The 20,990-nt window shown below is 44.6% G+C and overlaps 1 protein-coding gene across 3 annotated transcripts in view; it reads right to left on the reverse strand.

Annotated features, from left to right (window-relative positions):
• IQCA1 (IQ motif containing with AAA domain 1) overlaps positions 1–20,990 on the reverse strand; it is a 171,929-nt gene that overhangs the window by 38,932 nt on the left and 112,007 nt on the right. For all 3 annotated transcript variants that reach the window (XM_059053485.2, XM_067027217.1, XM_067027215.1), the window contains exons 12-15: positions 16,032–16,099; positions 11,970–12,052; positions 4,419–4,526; positions 2,071–2,270 (exon numbers count right to left, since the gene is read on the reverse strand). In XM_059053485.2, the coding sequence (XP_058909468.1) occupies positions 2,071–2,270; positions 4,419–4,526; positions 11,970–12,052; positions 16,032–16,099 (459 nt within the window). The remainder of the gene's footprint in view (positions 1–2,070; positions 2,271–4,418; positions 4,527–11,969; positions 12,053–16,031; positions 16,100–20,990) is intronic.

Below are 20,990 nucleotides of genomic sequence, written 5' to 3' on the forward strand. Positions count from 1 at the left end.
TGTGCTATCCCCAAAAAGGCATTTTAACTATAAAGACATTGAAAATAAAAGAGTATAAAGAAAGCTGGTGTGGCACCATTAATATCAGACTGGGTAGACTTCAAGATAAGGAGTATTATTAGAGACAAAAAGGGACATTTCATAATGATAAAATAACCCATCGGGAAGACATAACATCCTAAGTGTGGATACATCTCATGCATACCAGAGCTTCAGCATATGTGGGCAAAACCCAACAGAACTAAAAGGAGAAATAAAGAATTCCACAATCATAGTTGGAGGTTTTAATACCCCCTCTCAGTAATTGATAGGACAAAGTAAACAACAAAAAAATTAGAAAACGAAAAAGCAAGTCAGAGAATAAGAGGAAACATTTGCAATATATGTGTCCCACAAAGAACTTGTATCCAGAATACATAAAGAACTCTTCCAAATCTCAAGACCAGCAGTCCAGTGAAAAGCAGGCAAATGACTTGAACAGACATTTCAAAAAAGAAGTTATTCAAGGACCAAAAAAGCACATGAAAATGGTGGTGACACAGTTGTATCCATTTCTTCAAAGCTCACACTTAAAATGCATATTTCAGACCTGTGCACGTCACTGTATATAAATGTTACCTCAATAAAAATAGTGCAGGAGGGTCAGGAAGAGAAGGGTCTCGGTTTGAACCCTGCTCAGCCACTTGATCTCGGTGGCCTTGGGCAAGTTACTTAACCTCTCAGAGCCCCAGTTGCTTTATCTGTAAAATGGGGATGAGAAAGAACTCTTCACTGGGCTGCTGTGAAGATTAAACACAATGACACAAGGCATGGAGCACTTAGCGTGTAGGAGGCGCTCTAGTAAATAGCTTAATGCTGGCTCTTTTCTCCCCACCCTCCTCCTTCCTCTTGCCTCCCAGCTCCTCAAACTTCTCTCTCCATGAATTCCTTCAGGACAAGCAAGGGAAAGTAGCGGGGGATGTCCTAGCTTGCGCAGCGTGGGGTCCACGTGGCTGGGAGAGGTCCGTGCGGCTGCCATCACTTCCTCGCTGGGGCTGTTAGGAGGCGACGGAATGAGCAGCTGTTCGTGTGTAACCATCTCCCCTGAAAGCAGATGCAGAGCTAACATCTAGCCCCAAGTACCGGACAGTCCTTGCTCTGTGTACATTTTGATCTAGTAAAAGCTGGCTTATCGGGCACGCTAGCAACTAAAAGTGAACTGAACAGCCTCAGGACGACCTTGAGGGACTCAAACAAATGAAAATGAAATCCTGTGAAGTTTTAATATCAAATATAAATATCGAGTATCAGAATGCTGTAAAACTGGGTAATCCTCAAGTGTACATATGTATATTGTGTCTCTATCTATCCATCTACCTGTTATCTATCATCCATCCATCCATCCATCAATGTATCTTCATCATCATCCATCACCATCATCATCTATATCTAAACTATTTCAGAGAATCATTGCTTTTAGGGCTGACAGTATCATTTGGTTTGACGCCTTCATTTCAGTGATGATAAAACGGAGACCCAGGGAGGTGAAGAGCTTATCTAAGATCACAGTGCTGGGTTGTGTATGCACCTTCGAGGACATGGCATCCTCTGGCACTGGGCTGTAATTGAATATCTACTCTGCTGCGGTCGGCTTAGCTTCCTATGGGTTCCTCCTTTATTTCCGGTGTGAGAAGCTGACTTCAATTTATGCCACGTGAGAAAAAATACCCCCAAATGCAACTATCTGATGCCATTATTGGAGGGAGGTGGGCTGAAGAAGGATTTAATTTTTAACAAGACCTGTGAGCACTGCAGGAAAGGTTCCCGTAGCAGAAGGAGGCTGACCTGAACGGCACAGGAGGGTGTTTACGCAAAGAAGCTGTGTCTGGTTGTTGGACGCTCAGCCAGATGCAATAATAAAGTAATTTACAGGAGGATGCAATGGGGAAGTTTAAGAGGGAGGTGCATGTCTGCCTAAGGAAACGATCTGTGAGGGTCTGTGCTAGTTGGCTTAAGGACATTAACTGCAGCATTTGAAAATGCAATTTGAAAGGAGGAGGAGAACTGGAGGTCAAGAAATGTGATAAATACCTTGAGGACGACATGCAGCATCATCTGGAGGCCATTTTTGCCCGGGTATTTCCCGGCAATGTTAGCTGCGGACAAGTTGAAGAGGTTGGCTCCCGTTTCGGTACAGATGGCGTGGACCAGCAACTTCTTCCCCACCCCAGATGGACCAGCCAAGAGCAGGGATTTCACCAAAGGAGCTTTCTCATGCACTGCTTCAGAACCTAAAAAATGCAGAGGCAGAGGCTCTAAGATCCCGCCAAGAAAATAAGTGGTTCTTAGATGGGGGCTGCTCAAGGCCATGACTCCATGGCATGACAATAGTCTCGGCAACAGTGATGGATGTGTGGAAGGCTTTTCTCACCGGGGCACGCCTCCTGTCTCAGCCAGCTCCGTGACACCTTGGATTTGTATGTCAAGGTGGGGCTGTCAGGGCTCCTTGGGTGTTCCGTACATTGCTTCTCTCCCACCCCTCAGGCCAGCATCCCCCCACACTCATAATTTTAGAGAACATTCCTGCAGTAACTAACCTCTGGCATTTTGGGGAAAAAGGGCCGGCAGTCTCTCTGCTTCTCAGCGGCACTACACCCTTTGAAGGCTCGGGAGGACGAATGTATGATGGACGGGAGATGCAGGGGAAGAGGGGGAAGAAACAAGATCCAGGCAGCAGCAGCCTGGCTTTTAAAAAAATTTTTATTTTATACTGGAGTCGAGTTGATTCACCATATGTTGTGTTGGTTTCAGGTATACAACAAAGCGATTCAGTTACACACATACATGCACCTATTCTTTTCCAAGTTCTTTTCTCGTACATGTTATGATAGAATACTGAGCAGAGTTCCCTGTGCTATGCAGTAGGTCCCTGTTGGTTTCGTCTGTCCTGGCTTCTAGACTGTCGGTAGGGGCAGAGTCAACCTGACCCTTGATAATAAAGGACGTGAACCATTAGGTCACGCAGAGGTCCCTGCCCCGTGCTCTCAACCTCATGGCCCATCTCCTTCGAGCCCAGAGTGGAACTCGGGCTTGATTTCTCCCATCATCCTGAACACGAGCAGAGCAGATGTCAGCACTAAGTAATGAGAGAGTGGACAGAATGAAATCCGGTGAAGGCTGTGATTAGAACATCGGCCATCACACTAGTTTGCTTGTGGTCAACAGTTGGGCTCTTCTGGATCAGCTGTAAACATATCAACATTCTAATTATTATTGTGCTTCTCTTTCTTTTTTCTTGTGTGATTGACAAGACTTAGGGAATTTATCTAATCATTAGAAACAATTTTTTTTTTTTTTTTTTTTTTTGTGGTACGCGGACCTCTCACTGTTGTGGCCTCTCCCGTTGCGGAGCACAGGCTCCGGACGCGCAGGCTCAGCGGCCACGGCTCACGGGCCCAGCCGCTCCGTGGCACGTGGGATCTTCCCGGACCGGGGCACAAACCCGCGTCCCCTGCATCGGCAGGTGGATTCTCAACCACTGCGCCACCAGGGAAGCCCTAATCTGTTTATTTTATTTACACGGACCCCATTAAATATTGTATATTGATTTTGTTGACCCCAAATTATGTTGATCCCCAAGTATTATATATTTGTGTTATATATGTATTTTATTTATGTTGACCCCTATTCTATTGACTGCTTCTGACATGAAGTTGAAAGAAGAATGAACTATTTCTTGCCAATAGGTTTAAGTTCTTATTTAAGTCAAAGTGGAGTAAGATGAGAAGTGTCCAAACGATTCCCATCTCACTTTAAAGCAAATTAAACAAACAAAATGCGATTTCTAGTTCAGAATGGTCATCAGAGCACGGCCTGGCTGGAGTTCCTGCCCCTGCCCCAGGTGACGCAGTCATGAAAACATAAATAAAAGTGAACGAGAGGAGCAGGTATCTGTTACGGAGAGCCCCGACTTTCCTGCAGACTCTGGTCCATCTGTCTGAACAACCATGATTGAATCTCCGTGGAAAGTGGCAGAGCCTTGATTCTTTAGATCCAAGAAATACACTTCCGCTGACTCCCGAAGGGCCGGCTCTGTTAAGGACCCAGTGAGAGAGCCTGCGTGTAACAGGTAAGCCTAACCTCAGCCTTTGTCTAATTTGGTCACTTTGAATCGCGGGTGCTTGCCTCGGTTACCATCTCTTCAGATGACAGCTTCCGGGGCCTTCAGAATGCTAACCAGACATTCAAAGGTGCTACAGATACGCTTCCCGGGCGGCGGTACCCTTCTGCTCCAGGATGCTCCAGCCCAGCAGAACGGCCCTCACTCACAATTCTCAGTAGAAGAGGTGAGCTGCAGTGCACACTGATGACGACCAGGAACACACGAGCAGACACGCCTGCTTCTAGCGAGGGCACAACACGGCAAGTGGAGTCCTTACCTAGTGGCAGGATCCCGTACAGGGTGATGAGCTGTCGGACATCCAGGAGGGAAGGCATGGGTTCTATGGACAGCTGGCGAAGAGTAGTACCCAGGTAGCTGTAGTCACCTGGGGAGAAAAAACATAGAGGACACATGAATGGGAAACTACGCTCCTCTGAGCTGCATAATTCGGACTCTTGCAAAATTAACACAGGACACAAATTTAACATTTCTGAGCAAATCTAATCATATTATGGAGAGTCGTCATAAAGAACTTCTCAGATAAAGGCTTGAAGAAAAACTGTCCAGCCGCAAAAACATTTCTATACTCACGACAATAACTGGGAATTATGTTGAGTATGATACTAACCTGCCAGTATTTTCAAAAATAACCTTTGAATGTTGAATTATGTGAAGAGCACAGTTCTAAAATGAAGAACATACAAAGTAAACTAAAATACGGAAGGTTTGGTTTAATTTCTATTCCGAGAGATTATGTCTAACATTTGCACAAACTTTAAAAATAACTTACTTAAGGTGGATGTGAAATTTGTATTGAAGCCGTGTAAATCTGAACCTGAAATGCAATCATTTGAAAGGTAGGATCTGAGTCTAATTTAGGATAAATAGAAACATCTCCTTTTGAGGGTGATATTCATTAACATTTTTATCGTTTTTAAAGGATTACCAAAGGAATAATATCGAAATAAATCTTTACAGGTTTAATTAGAAGGCATCAAAGAGCTTAATTGTAACTAGTCATAAATCTGAAGTGTTATTTTCTAACTAATTTAGATAAGGTCACCACGAAAATTAGTTGTGCTGCCTTCATTTGTCACGAGGATGGACGTTTACATGCTCATATGATTCTCTCTTGATTTGTACCTGAATCTGAAGGAAATATATTCGATAAACGAATCACAATCTCTTCATGTTGTTTTTCCTGACTTTTTCTTTTCATAACATGTATGGATCTTGCAGAGCTTTCAATGTTATATATGTACAACAAATGCCTTTATGTGTGTATGAAAACACTGAAGAAATACATGTAGGTGTCTATGAAATCCTGAAAATATCAAGGGCTTTAAGCATTTTCAAATGCTAAGAAAATGAGAGTTAAAATCCAGATAATGATTGCTGTTTTGTTGTGGGCCAGAGCCTTTCAAAGCCTCCGCATGAAAAAAAGTCCTTGGCAAGGGCAATGGTCTTGGTGAGGGAAATGAGTGATAATGAAAGCGTCTATTATGGCTTCCGATCTGCACGCTTTTTAATGAGCAGGTAATAAATAGAAGAGCGGTTCATTTCGCCTTCACTAGAGAAGGAAGGGATCCTGCAGCCATCGTTAAATCCAGCACTTATTGCTGTAAACATGACATTAGGGGGGGCATAAAAGTGACCCCATTTTTCTGCTTAAGTAAATCCAAGTTAATACCCAGATGCGCCATATTTTCTAGACCCTACTTAGACAAAGGAAGTTGAACTGGGGGGGTGTTGGTTCTGACAGAAGGAACGACCCTTTGCCAAGTGAGGAGACTCATTTTGAAAGTGGGTTACTACGTTTTGCTATTGCCCAGCATGGAAGCCATACGCACTTCCCACGGACTCAATCAGAATTTAGAGACTCTTCAGGATTCCCTGCACAGACACCAGGTCTTCCACGAGCAAGGGAGGAAGGAAACAGCAGACGAAGAGGTGTTGGAGAGAGAAAGCATGAAAAAGCGCAAGGAAACCTAGGACAACAGCGGGAAAAGAAACAGGACTGTGTTATGGGTAGGATTGCGTCCCCTTAAAAATCCGTATGTCAAAGTCTAACTTCCAATATCTCAGAATGTGACCTTATTTGGATATAGGATCGTGGCAGATGTAGTTAATTAAGCTAAGGTTATTCGGGTGGGTCCTAATCCAATATGACTGGTGTCCTTTATAAAAAGGGGAAGTTTGGACACAGACACACACACACAGGGAGGAGGTCATGTGAGGGATGAAGGCAGAGATGGGGTGATACAGCAGAAGCCAAGGATCACCAACGACTGCCAGCAAACCACCAGCGGACAAGACGAGGGATGAGAGGAAGAGGTCAGTTTAGGCCAAGTGAGCCCCAGGGCGGCTCAGCATCCTGGCAGGGGAGGACTGACGAGTCCAGGGAGCAGGACAGAGGTGGGGGCTTGAAGGGGCTCTTAGGCTACAGCCAACAGATTTCTTCTCAGAGCCTCCAGAAGGAACCAGCACTGCTGACACCGTGGTGTTGGACTTCTGGCCTCCAGAACTGGGAGAGAGTAATTTTCTGCCGTTTAAGCTGCCCTACTGTGGTACTTGTTAGAGCAGCCCTAGCAAATGAACACAGAAGGAGGAACTAATTGTAGAGAATAGGAACATACGAGCACACTTAAAAAATAAGGAGAAATAAACAATATCTGAGAAATCAAGGTGAAATCAGTTTCTAACGTTTCCATTCTACCCCACAGAGCACTGAAAAGAAAATAAAGAACAGACAATTGATAAAAAATAATAGCCTCTTAAAAAAGTTACTCAAAGAAAAGAAGTGAGAGAACACAGGAGGCCTCAAGTCAGCAGACAATGCTCGTAGGACTTGGGGCCTCCCACCTGCACCAGGACATGCCAGCTCTGCCCTGGCCACTGCCAGGGCTGCACAGAGCATCTCCTGACGTGGATAAGCACGGTGACACATGCTACGTGATTACCATCCAGGTTCCCGAATTGTTTATACAATGAAAATTCATGTTGGATGCAGGCTACCAGCTTCCAGAATGAGGTCGACAGAGAGACTTCTCAGGTTACCTTTTTGCTGCAATAGCTCTGCCAAGATTATGCACCCTGGGGCCCAGGTATTCCGAAGCTTCAGATGTTTTTCACATGTAAGGTCTACGTCAAGTCTTCTAAGGTGGGATTTTGGGGAACCCGTTGCATCTTCTTGTTCTTAGGACAGGCCCTGGATGCCAAGGGGAAAGTGACAAGCACCCAGCCCTGGCCTGGGTGTCAGTGTTCCCACCGAACGCGGCAGCTCCAGAATCACAGGCGGAGCCAGGTAACTTAGGGGAGTATTGGCTGTGTTTGTTCCCTCTGTGTTTTCCTCTGGAGCAGTGGCTGACCTAGGTGCCTCGTGCTTCTGCGATGTGCACAGGGAGGGAGGGGCGTGGAGGCACAGGAAGTCACAAGCCCTCTTGCGGGCAAACCCTGAGCCTGCGGAAGGATGGGTGAGGTCACCGCCGCAGCAACACAGGGAGACAGCGAGCTAGCTCTGTGCCCGCACGCCCTCGAGTGCTCCGTTTCCTCACTCATTAAACTGTCACAGCAATTTAGTGAGGCAGTTGGCGGTATTATCCTCAGACTTGTAGAAACGGAGGCACAGAAAGATTACAGAAAGGACCAGCAGCCCAGAGGGTGGGAGCTTCAGAGGCAGGAGGGAGAAGACATTCCCAGCCTGGGCGGGACAGCTGGTCCGTGGGTCTCTGGTCAGTGGGCATCAGCCCTGGTGGCACGGAGGATGGGAGAGCAGGGGAGAAAGCCCCTCGCTGAGAGAGGGCCTCAGGCAGGCATGAGTGGCCCCTGCAGGCACCAAGGGGTCTTGGAGGACGCCAGTGCCCAGAATCTCTCCCCAGCATCCAGGCCCCATTTGGGAATCGGGGACCTTGATGGTACCTGGGGGCAGGGGTGGAGGCTTGTAAGAAGGATTGAATTTGAATAACCTTGGCAGGTTAGCCCTCGTGCTGCTAAGTTACGGTGACTTAAAGAATAAGGAAATGTGCTATTTCTTGCACACCCAAAAGCTTGTGGTGGGAGCTGGTTCCTGGGCACAGGGGCAGCGCTCCGAGCTGGGCAGGTGCGCGGGGACAGAGCAAGGAACTGGGGGTGGGGGGAGTTGGGGGCTGGGCCTTGGGGGAACCAGACATTACGAACTTGAGTTTCCTGCCTTCCGAGTCTCTTTCAGCCCTAACCGCTGTGATTCTAGTGCGTATTTGGATTTGAGTGGTGTTTAGAAAAGAGTGGAAGCCCCGCAAACAACTCATGTCCCGGCTGTGCTGAGCCGGGCTGGCTGTGAACCCAGGGTTCCTGGGCCGTGGAGAACGTCCAAACCTTGCGGCCACGTTCCGAGTCTGACGGTTTGTGCTCCGTCCGCGCCTGCACGGGGAGTTGCTGGGGCACAGCCAGCACCCACCCTGCCCTGCTTGTCCAGCTTTGGGCCGGCTGCAAAAGGAGAAGGGGTAAGGCCCCAAGGTTTCTTTTTCCCCTTCACTTTAAATTCTGGTACTTTTATTAGAATACATCTTGGTGTTGGTCAATTGGAGTCGATATTCTCACATACAAAGTGTGATCATTCATTATGCGGTTTGCATTTCTGTTTTAGGAAATTTTTCATGAATAAAAATTCTTAGTATTTGTTCTGTTCCTTGGCTTTGGTTTTCTTCTTCAGGGATGTGTATGATCTTTGCCTGTCTATGTGAATTTTCTTTGCCTACCTTTAGTACTTGTTACTTTCTTTTGAAACCTCTTGTTCTTCATTTCCAGTTTTATTTTAAAAAAATTTATGTCTTTCACATTTCATTTCTCTTAAAGCATGGTTTGTGGACCTTATTAATTCTTGTATTCACTGTAATTTAGTTTTGTCCTACAACAATTTTTCTCCTTTATTTAAAATATTCCTGGAATTATGTGTAACTCATTTCTGCACTTTTCTAATTCCATTTTATGTATTCTTACATATCTTCTATAATTTTCTTAATGTATATTAGCTTGGTTTGAAAGAGTAGGTTCCAGTTATGTCTGCTTTGTGGGCATGTCTTTTTGTGATGATACTTTGCTCCTTATTCTTTCTTTTTTAATAGACATCTGGCGTGGGCTTTGACCTTGAAATTTTCCATTGCTTCAATTTATATGAGTTAATATTCCTATATGTTTAGAAGACAGTTTGGGTCAGGGTAGCTTTTAAAATTTCATAGAGTCCCCTCTTCTGTGGTTTTCATATCTGTTATTAGCATGGTGGGTTGCTTTTTGAGATGTCCTTGTTCTGTTCCCCTCCCCCAATTTATTCTGGACCTTTTCTCTCCCTCATCTCTGTTGTTCCTATTCAATTGTGATTCTACTCCCAAGAGTTTCTTCTCAGTATAGGGTTGTGTCTTGGAAGGGTCAATTTCAGGAGCATCCAGAGGTTGGACGGTTCTCGCCCGTTCGTACTTTCTGATTCTATCCATTTTCACGCATCAGCTGTTGAAGTGGGCAAACCCCTCCCAGCTCCAGCTGCAGTTACTATCCTGGTCTGCTGCGCTTTCCAGTGAGTGCTTGCTGGCTACTCTGGGGTTCTTTTGTTTTTTTGTCCCCAGTGGCTTGCACTTCGGGCTTTGAGGGGCAACTTGGTTATTTCGTTTTTGTGTTAATGTTGTCTACAGGCTTTTGCTTTTGCCATCGAGTTGCTTTGTCTATTTTTACGTGGGGATCTGGGAAGATCCACTGCCATCTTTTCAAGCTAAGGATCTTAACCGGGAAAAAGAAGACAAACGTGGAAAAGACCAAAGCGAGCCAATCCCTGTGGCGATTTGACGGATTTTGCTAGACTGGGTCATTTACATTTGAGGTCACTCTTAAGAGGTTGATTTCATGTGCTTTGACCTTAAGCATCTTCAAGATGCTGCCTGGAAACTGACAAAGAGATCAGTGAGGAAGTCCAAGATGGAGAAGAAATTAGTAAGAAGATGAGAAATATGTCCATTAATTCTCTGAGACTCTACCATGTGCTAGGCACTGTACTAAAAACTAGGAACTCAGTGATAAGCAAAAAAGACATGATATGAAGAAAGAAACCAGACAAGGAGAGAGAGAGCGCTCAGAGATCCCAATCGTAAGTAAAGAGGTAGGGTTCTGCTGAAAGTGTTATTTTTTCATATGAACAGAATTAACAGAACATAATCAAGGCAATCCAGGAGAAAAACCCTGCAGTACTTGAATAAGAAACACATAAAATAAATAGAAACCCAACAGATATTCCATTACACATTCCGGTAAAATCTTACACCATTAGGAAATACGAAGCCTCCTCCAAGCCCCTGAGAAGGAAATGTGGCTTTATTTCAAAGGGATTAAAGTGATCTTTTTTTTCATCCAAGGGAAATGTCAGCCTTTTGGCTCCTGCAGGCCAAAAGTGGGTCAGTGTAAACACTGCAATGAATAACTCGGAAATGGGTTATAATACAATTTTAAAAAGAGAGAATCCATCTGTCTACTCTAACACCAAAACGATTTTAAAAGGAGGGTGGGAGGGAAATCTCTCCAGAAGAATGGTACCTGCCAGAAGAGGAGACAGAAATAGAATATTCCCACTTTACAACCACCATAGCAAAAACTGATGCAGGCAGAAGTCATCGGCGGATGCCTAAACCTTTAAGATGGTTGGGAACAGAATCTCCAGAGCCTCAAACTATCCCCCACAGATTATTCACTGATTACAAAGTGGAAAATGGAGCTTTACAATGGAGAAATCTGTGGAACAGCACCTTCACCAGTGATTAAACTTAACATCACCAGCGATGGGACAAAGCTGGTCATTGTTGTGCCCTCAATGTGAAAGGCTGAGAAGGACACAATATTACTTGTAGTTTTCCTGTAAAAAATGTTCAACGTGAATCAAGTCAGGAGGAAACCATCAAACCATCAAACCAATTCAGTTGAAGGAGAGTCTGTAAAACAGCTCAGACTCTTTAAAAATGTCAATGTTGTGAAGGACTGGAAGAGCCTGTAAATTGGTGCTGATTAAAGGAATGAAAGGGGACGAAGAAGATATGACCATCACATCCATGATCCCTGACTGCATTTGGGATTGAGAAAGACAAACAGTTACAAAGGACTTTATTTATTAGGACTATCGGGAAAATCGATTATTAACTAGATATTACCCAGTGGTAACAGTACGACATTAATGTTAAATTTTCTGAGTGTGATTATCTTTTCGTGGTTATGTAGGCGAATGTCCTCAGTTGATTGTAGATGTATGAAAGTGAAAATGATATCTGCATTAGGGTGGTAGGAGTATGAAGAATTTTAAGCTTTAAATATGTTTTCAGATCCTCATGGTATTTTTTAAAAATGAAGAGAAAAACATTAGCTGAAGACGGTGATAGCAAATGTCCCCTCTTTTTCCTCCCGACTACTTGTGTGGTGGCCCCTAGATGGAATTCTGGAAGGAATTTCTCCCGTGAGGACTCTGTGTTGGAAGTACCAGGGGCTGCCCCCTAGGGCATCTTGATAACCAGAGAGCAGGAACAATTCCTCATTTCCTCAATTCAGCTTACGCCACAAAGAATGCCTCCAGGAACCTGGCTAGTAGGCTTGGAAACCTGCTTCTACCACATTAGGGGAGAGAGCTGGACCCATTAGATCACAGCACAGAATGAACTCAAATCAATTCAATCCAACAAACATTTACTGCAAGCCACTAAGGGCCAGATTTTAGGTTGGACAAAAGCACAGATGAAACATACTTCTGGCTGTTGGGTCCTCAAAACCCAAGGGGTGACATACGTCTGTGACACACACATGCATTATGCTTTGTGTACTTTACCAATGTAATCAGAGAGGTTGACTTTCAGAGCCTGGATCAGTAAGCCTTCTTCCACTAGTTCCTTATACAGAGATTCGATGGTCCTGGGGATAAAGCAGACCATCTATTCTGTGAGCAAACACATCAAATCAACAGTACTGATGTTAATCATCACATACTCAAGAGAACTTTAACCAGATCTCATTCAAAGTACATTTGTATGTATGCAAATAAATTGATTTTTGAAGCGTTACTACAATTTGGGGATAAATTAGGCTTTTTAAAAATAATACTTGCACTCGTCCATGGGTATACCTGATGTTTCCCATTACTAAGAATTATATCTTTGGGCATCTGAGACCAGCTATAACTCCTGCAGTCTGCCCTTTCATCAGCCTTCATGATGGCACAAATATGAATTAGAAATGACCCAATAATAGTAATGTAATGGGGCCATAATTATATATTCAGTTAGCATCTGCAAGCTGTGGTAAATCATCAGTCCTTCGCGAAACTGACGTTTCCTTTTAACTCCATAGCATAATAGTTTAAAAGAAATATCTATAAAAAACATAGGCTTATAATGGAAATCATTTTAATGTGAAAGACAAAATATTATAATTTTTTAGGAAGATGTTATACTCTTCCATAGTGTTTACAGATGACAAAACCTCTTCTCTAAGGGGGCCCTGGGCATGTAGCCAGCATAGTCGTAATTTATACTATTTGAGGAAAAAATGGAGATAGTGGAGATAGTATCCCACTTAATGAATGAAACTCCCAATGAAATTAACTGGGGCTTGGCTTGCTGGAATTCAGATAGATCATATGCTCAAATACGGTTCAGCAGAGTCCTTCGAGATGTTTTGTCCTTTCCCTTTTCATTTTTAGGGGCCTGATGCTTTAGTTCAACCCAGTCTTTCTTTAGGCTGAATAATTGTAAATATAACTATTTTTAAACTGTTCGTTGATTGTTCAATGATCCAAGTTAGTGTGATTAAAAGAGACTCAAGAACATCAGTGAGATTCAAGCCAAATACCATTGGGATCGATGTTAATTCAATGACTCCAGTCTTTGGTTGACTGAAATTTTATTCTATCAAATATATTTAAAATAGTGTGCCTTCAGCTGAGAATTAAGAAAGTTTTAATTGTAATGGAATTTGGGATGACAGTATCTGACCTATACCAAGGCAGTATCAACTGTAGTGTTTTTTTTTTTTTTTTTTTTTCCTGCGATACGCGGGCCTCTCACTGTTGTGGCCTCTCCCGTTGCAGAGCACAGGCTCCGGACGCGCAGGCTCAGCGGCCACGGCTCACGGGCCCAGGCGCTCCGGGGCATGTGGGATCCCCCCGGACCGGGGCACGAACCCGCGTCCCCTGCATCGGCAGGCGGACTCTCCACCACTGCGCCACCAGGGAAGCCCAACTGTAGTGTTTTGACTTGTATATTCATTTCACATAAACATATGTGTAAAATATTAACATAAAATTGAATAAGAGTCTCTAAAATAATCCAAACCAAATATCTTCAGACTCCGGGGACACAAATCTATATCTGGATCTTTCCAGTGAAAAAAACTCTTGCGACAGAATAAAAAATTTCAACTCTAAAACGACCTTATATGGCTGAGCCAGTTTGAAAGCCCCAGGCCCCCTTTTGTCTGGGCAGCCAACCTACCAGCCTGGGGCTGCCTTGAGTGGACAGAAAAGCATCACGCCCAGGAATGGTCAGGGAGGAATCCTAACTGTAAACTAATAATAGATCATCCTAATCATTAACCAGGAAGTGGCTGAGAAGAGATGGTCCCGTTCTGAGCACGGCCACGTACAGGGACCAGGAAGAGATGAGGGAGCTAAGAGCGATAAATCTGTTTAAATTGACTTTTCAGGAGGCCAGTACCGTACTCAACAATAACAATCCCTGTGAATGGCAGGGAGCATGAACTGTCCCTTGGATACCTTGACTGTCAGCACACCGTCGAGTAGTTATGTGATGGGAAAAAAAATAAAAAAATAAAACCACCTTAGGAACTATGATAAAAATACTGATTTAAGGTTTATCCTAACTGGAGGAGAGAAACAAAAGTTGTCTTACAGTGTCTTGGCAGAGAACTAGCCCATTTACTGAATCCCACTTAATGAATAACACAGGGTCTTTAAAATTAAAATGAAAAGTCTTCCAGGAATAGGATGATCAGGTATTTCTGTACTTTTGGGTATAAAAGTGAATAAAACACTACTGGTGTTTTTTCATTTCACTAGAGAATTGCTGTAGCTTATTAATAATAGTTCAACTGTAAAGAAACGCATGCAAAGAACACGTTCATTGGCTAACAGACACGGTCCGTGAGCCACACGTGTGTGCTCTGTGTCGTTAAAGCAGAAGTGTATTCAGTTAAGCGACTCTTTAAATGCAGAGAAGGTGAACAGATAATTTTAACTTAGTGGTCAGCTCATCTTGGCAGATTTGAGTTTAGCTCTGGGTGGTCATATTCAATAAGACACTCAGCAGGATCTTCTTCTCCCGAAAGACCGAGGTAAGGACAAAGGAGAAAAGTGGCATGTGAAAGTCACTGAAAGACAGCAGTGGCCCTGTGGGGAGGCAGGGGCTGGACCTTCCTCCAGGGAAGGGACTACAACAGCCCCCGAGGAGGCGTCAGTAGATGGGTTCCTCGCTGGGAACTGGGCGCCTGAGCCTCAGAATGCTGACCAGGCCGCGTTCAGCTGAACTTTTCCCGAAACGATGGAACGGCATGTGAGGAAGCCTGCAGCTCCTCCGGCTAGCGATATCCTGTGGGAGCCTTTTCTCCCCAGAGCCAAACCCCACACCAAGGCTGGGTGTCTCTCCAGAGGCTGCCTGCCAGGGCCCTGGGCGGGTGCACCAGCTCTGGGGTGCTCTGGTCCCCACTACTCCTGTGGATGGTTCCAAGCTGGCTTCCTCTCTCGTGGGTCTTTTTTTTTTTTTTTTTTTTTAAACTCTTCATTTCACCTTTGTTTTAAATTTTTTTAAAAAATTAATTAATTAATTAATTTTTGGCCGTGTTGGGTCTTCGTTGCTACGCGCGTGCTTTCTCTAGTTGTGGCAAGCGGGGGCCACTCTTCATCGCGGTGCGCGGGCCTCTCACTGTCGCGGCCTCTCTTGTTGCGGGGCACAGGCTCCAGACACGCAGTTCTCAGTAGTTGTGGCTCACGGGCCCGGTTGCTCCGCGGCATGTGGGATCTTCCCAGACCGGGGCCCGAACCCGTGTCCCCTGCATCGGCAGGCGGATTCTCAACGACTGCGCCACCAGGGGAGCCCTCGTGGGTCTTCTTTCAAGCAGAGTTTGGGACTGTATCAGTGCACCAAAAGGGGAACAAGGGAACACCCCAAACAGGGAGCAACACCTGTTACCCATTAACAAACCCATGGGAAAAAAGGTATACGTTCAAAATGATTTCCGACATTCACTTCCTAGGGATTTTAATTAAATTCCTTGAAAATGTTTGAAAACCTGGGCCCTATTTATTTCCAATATTAAAGCACTGAAGGCCATTTCAGCTTAAAAATGAGCATTTATAATTATTTGTTAATATCAAAGTTCAGCTGATGAAGCTCAAGGAAATGGAAGTATCCTTTTACAAGGAGACAAATCCTCATCCTTTTCTTCAAGGAGCATTTATGAAGGGCCTCAGTGGGCCGGGCCCAGGGTCAGGCATATAATATGAACTGTCTTTGCCCTCAAGGACTGCAGTCTCAGTGTTCCCTCAAAAGCTGTAGCAGGATGCTATTTCTCAAAAAAATTTCTTGAGAACCCCATGAATTTTAAAACTTAAAAAAAGTCACACGGCCTTAGAAGTGATGGGGCCTGAGTCTGCGTTCCAGGCCCCCCCTCTCCACTGCGCCTCCCCAGTCGAGGATGCCGGCCTGCATGCAGGACTGCAGAGAGGTCTCCGTGCTTTCCCCCACCATACTCTTCCAGGATGAAGGGGTGTGGTGTACAGAGCAGTGGAGGGGTTGCCTTTCCCAGACCAGGCCGAGGACTCAGGCCATGTCCTATGCTCTTTTCTGGGGTGCCTCCCACCCCAGTATGCACCCCTCACCTGTCAGCCGTTGGGTCTTTATCCTTCTTCCCCACTTTCCGTTTTTTGTCTTTCTCCTTTTTATTTTTCTGGAAGAAAATGGAAAAAAAAAACCCATTTAGTAAAAACAAGCTTTGTGCAAACAAGAAAAATGAACTCTAGAAATTAGCTAAGGAAGCTGATTTGGGGTGGTGGCGTAGGGGAATGGGAGGTGGGAAGTCAATCGCAGTACATGGAGCTGCAACACTTACTTCATGAACATAGGGACTGTCAAGTGAGGTGGCCACCCGGAAACCTCCAAGGACTGGGAGGCCCAACAGGCCCCGAGCATTCTGGTTCTTCTTCTGGGCCCTGGGACGCCTGCTACAAAGGATGAGAGTGCCGAGTGCACAGGCAGTCAAGTGTGCCTTTCTTTTTTTTTTTTTTTTTTTTTTTTTTCGGTATGCGGGCCTCTCACTGCTGTGGCCTCTCCCGTTGCGGAGCACAGGCTCCGGACGCGCAGGCCTAGCGGCCGTGGCTCACGGGCTCAGTCGCTCCGCGGCATGTGGGATCCTCCCGGACCAGGGCACGAACCCGTGTCTCCTGCATCGGCAGGCGGATTCTCAACCACTGCGCCACCAGGGAAGCCCCAAAGTGTGCCTTTCTTTGGTATCTGATTACCTCTCTGTTAGCATCAGGACCCAAACCTGGAGCCCAGAGTGAGGCAACCATAGAGCTTTGGTTCCCAAAGGGCTTTGCACTCAGATCCTTGTGCCGCCTGGAGGGCAGTGCTCGGAATGTGGTCCGTTAAAGCAGTGCTTACCGCTGCACTATTCTGTCTAAAATACCCACCAGTAGCTCCCCATGGCCCACAGGATAAAGTTAAAATTCCACAGCCTGGCCCCTATCTTTCTTTGTTGTCTCATCTTCTACCTCAGGCCTTCTCAGGTGACTCTTGCTCCCTGTCATTTCATTCATGCTTTCATTTATTGTTTTTATTGCAGCATAATGTACATAGAGTAAAGTATACCCGCATCAGGTTGATTAACATTTTACATTTAATTTTTACATATAACCATATAACTACCACCCAGTTAAAAATACAGAACATATTTTCACCATTCCTGAATTCTCTCTTACACTGCTTTCCGGTCTGTAGGTAACCACCACTCTGACTTCTCTGGGGATTTGCAATGCCTGTTCTTGAACATGGAATCTTACAATATAAACTCTTTTTTAAAAAAATTTAACATCTTTATTGGCGTATAACTGCTTTAAAGTGTTGTGTTAGTTTCTGCTGTATAACAAAGTGAAGCAGCTATATGCATATGTACATCCCTACATCCCCTCCTTCTTGCATCTCCCTCCCACCTTCCTTATCCCACCCCTCTAGGTGGTTTGATTTCTTCAGTGATCTCTTGGTTATTTAGCAGTGTATTGTCTAGCCTCCATGTGTTTGTATTTTTTTACAGTTTTTTTTCCTGTAATTAATATCTAGTTTCATAGCATTGTGATCAGAAAAGATACTTGATACACTTTCAATTTTCTTAAATTTACCAAGGCTTGATTTGTGACCCAAGCTATGGTCTGTCCTGGAGAATATTCTGTGAGCACTTGAGAAGAAAGTGTATTCTGTTGTTTTGGGATGGAATGTCCTATAAATATCAATTAAATACTTCTTGTTTAATGTGTCATTTAAAGCTTGTGTTTCCTTAATTATTTTCATCTTGGGTTATCTGTCCATTGATGAAAGTGGGGTGTTAAAGTCCCCTACTATGATTGTGTTACTGTCAATTTCCCCTTTTATGGCTGTTAGCATGTGCCTTATGTATTGAGGTGCTCCTATGTTGGATGCATAAGGACTTACAATTGTTATATCTTCTTCTTGGATTGATCCCTTGATCATTATGTAGTGCCCTTCTTTGTCTCTCGTAACAGTCTTTATTTTAAAGTCTATTTTGTCTGATATGAGAATTGCTACTCCAGCTTTCTTTGGATTTCCATTTGCATGGAATATCTTTTTCCATCCCCTCACTTTCAATCTGTATGTGTTCCTAGGTCTGAAGTGAGTCTCTTGTAGACAGCATATGTATGGGTCTTGTTTTTGTATCCATTCAGCCAGTCGATGTCTTTTGGTTGGAGCTTTTAATCCATTTACATTTAAGGTAATTATCAATATGTATGTTCCTATTACCATTTTCTTAATTGTTTTGGGTTTGTTATTGTAGGTCTTTCCCTTCTCTTGTGTTTCCTACCTAGAGAAGTTCCTTTAGCATTTGTTGTAGAGCTGGTTTGGTGGTGCTAAATTCTCTTAACTTTTGCTTATCTGTAAAGGTTTTAATTTCTCCATCAAATCTGAATGAGATCCTCGCTGGGTAGAGTAATCTTGGTTGCAGGTTTTTCCCTTTCATCACTTTAAATATGTCCTGCCACTCCCTTCTGGCTTGCAGAGTTTCTGCTGAAAGATCAGCTGTTAACCTTATGAGGATTCCCTTATATATTATTTGTTGCTTTTCCCTTGCCTCTTTTAATATTTTTTCTTTGTATTTATTTTTTGATAGTTTGATTAATATGTGTCTCAGCATGCTTCTCTTTGGGTTTATCCTGTATGGTACTCTCTGTGCTTCCTGGACTTGATTGACTATTTCCTTTCCCAGGTTAGGGAAGTTTTAGACTATAGTCTCTTCAAATATTTTCTCAGACCCTTTCTTTTTCTCTTCTTCTGGGACCCCTATAATCCGAAAGGTGGTGCATTTAATGTCCCAGAGGTCTCTGAGATTGTCCTCAATTCTTTTCATTGTTTTTTCTTTATTCTGTGCCCTGGCAGTTATTTCCACCATTTTATCTTCCAGCTCACTTATCTGTTCTTCTTCCTCAGTTATTCTGTTATTGATTCCTTCTAGAGTATTTTTAATTTCAGTAATTGTATTGTTCATCACTGTTTGTTTTCTCTTTAGTTCTTCTAGATCCTTGTTGCATGTTTCTTATATTTTCTCAATTCTGTTTCCGATATTTTGGATAATCTTTACTATCATTACTCTGAATTCTTTTTCAGGCAGGTTGCCTATTTCGTCTTCATTTATTTCGTCTTGTAGGTTTTTACCTTGCTCCTTCGTCTGTAACATATTTTTCTGTTGGTTCATTTTATTTTTGATGGGTGGTGCTGTATTCCTGTCTTACTGGTTGTTCGGCCTGAGACGTCCATCTCTGGAGTTTGCAGGCAGTTGGATAGAGCTGGGTCTTGGTGCTGGGATGAGGACCTCCGGGAGGCCTCACTCTGACTGATGTTCCTTGGGGTCTGAAGTTCTCTGTTAGTCCAGTGATTTGAACTTGGAGCTCCCATCACAGGAGCTCGAGCCTGACCTTGAGCCTGCAACCTTTGTGGCGTGGTTAAAAAAAAAAAAAAGAAAGGAAGAAAGAAAAGAAAAAAAGGAGCAGTACAATATCAAAGAATAAAAAACAAAATGAAATTAGAAAGATAAAAAATATATTAGGAAAAATAAAACTACAGTTGAAACAACTGCAACAAGATAAAACAAAACCACTAGAGAAAAAAAAAGTGTGGGTGGGAAACAAGCCAAAAGGAGAGAACAATAACAAAGTATAAAGAATGAAACAAAATTAGAAAAATAAAAGATTTCTTAGGAAAAATAAAAATATAAAAGAATCAACAACAATGAATCAACAAGGTTAAACAGAACTCCAATCGAAAAGAGGAAAAAACCAAAATCCTTGGCTATGGGGGTGGAGTTTAGGTAGGGGGTGGAACTTAGGCAGGTGTGGGGTTTTGGGTGGGGCAGGGCCTAGGCAGGTGGGGGGTGACGTTCAAGCATGGGGCGGGGCCTCTGCTTAGGACCTGTGCAGAAGGGGGGAGGCAGCATATCAGAAGGAGGGTCTCTGGAATGTGGAGTTCCAGAGTTTGGAGGTAGGGCCCTGAGTGAGGGTGTGTGTGGGGGGTTTAGGCCCAGCTTGTTAGGGTGGGTTTCCGAGTGTAGAGGTGGGGCCTTGGGTGGGGGAGTAGGGGCGGGGCTTGGGCTCTGTGTGGAAGGAGGGAGGCTCGGAGGGCAGAGGATCAGGCCCAGGAGCCCAACAGGCTCCCTGCTACCTGAGTGGACAGGGAAATCACTGGCCCCGTCCCCTTCCGTTCCTTCATGCCCCTCCTCCCCTAACTGTGGGTGTGTCCCGCTGGGTGTAGGAACTCCTCCCCTCCCCTAGCCACGCCTCAGGGGTGTTGGTCCCAGAGGTCCGGCCTTTACTTTTGTTCTCCCTTCCCTCCCTCCCACTCCCTCAGGACCTGCGTGGCTGGAGGGGTCCTCGGTGGGCAGAGGTTCAGGCCCGGGATCTCAGCAGGCCCCACTGGGGTCCCAAGTGGGCATGGGAAAACTGGCCATGCTCCCTTTTGATCCTCTGCCCTCCTAATGGTCCCCCAATTTCCCCCTTCGGGCGTGGGATCCCCTCCCCTCCCCCAGCCGCCCTTCAGGGGCGCCAGTCCCATCCAGCCTTCACTTCTCCTCTCCCTTCACTCCACCTGCCCCATGTCCTACCCAGTCGCTGGAGATTCCTCCCGTCCCCTTAGGTGTCCGTGGTCCCCCACCAGTGCCTGGTAGGTGCCCTAGTTGTGAGGAGATGTGAAGTCCGTGTCCTCCTAGTCTGCCATCTTGACTCCACACCCCACAAACTCTTTTAGGCCTGGCTTCCTCCAATCAGCATTACAATTCCAAGATTCACATATGCGGTTGCACATAGCTATACTTCATGTTTTTCAGTATTTTAAAATTTAAAGTTCTTATTTTGAGATAATGGTGGATTCACATGCAGCTGTAAGAATTGCTACGGAGAGATGTAACCTTTAGTGGGCTTCTCCTAAGGGTAACGTCTGGCAGAACCTTCTCACAAGGTCACAACCATGATCTTGACTTGATACTGATACAGCTGAGATCCAGGATGTTCTGATCACCCCAAGGGTCCTTCCAGTTGCTCTTTCAGAGTAACCCTTGCTTC

The sequence above is a fragment of the Kogia breviceps genome, chromosome 2 (assembly GCF_026419965.1).
Source record: "Kogia breviceps isolate mKogBre1 chromosome 2, mKogBre1 haplotype 1, whole genome shotgun sequence".
Lineage (NCBI taxonomy): Eukaryota > Metazoa > Chordata > Mammalia > Artiodactyla > Physeteridae > Kogia > Kogia breviceps.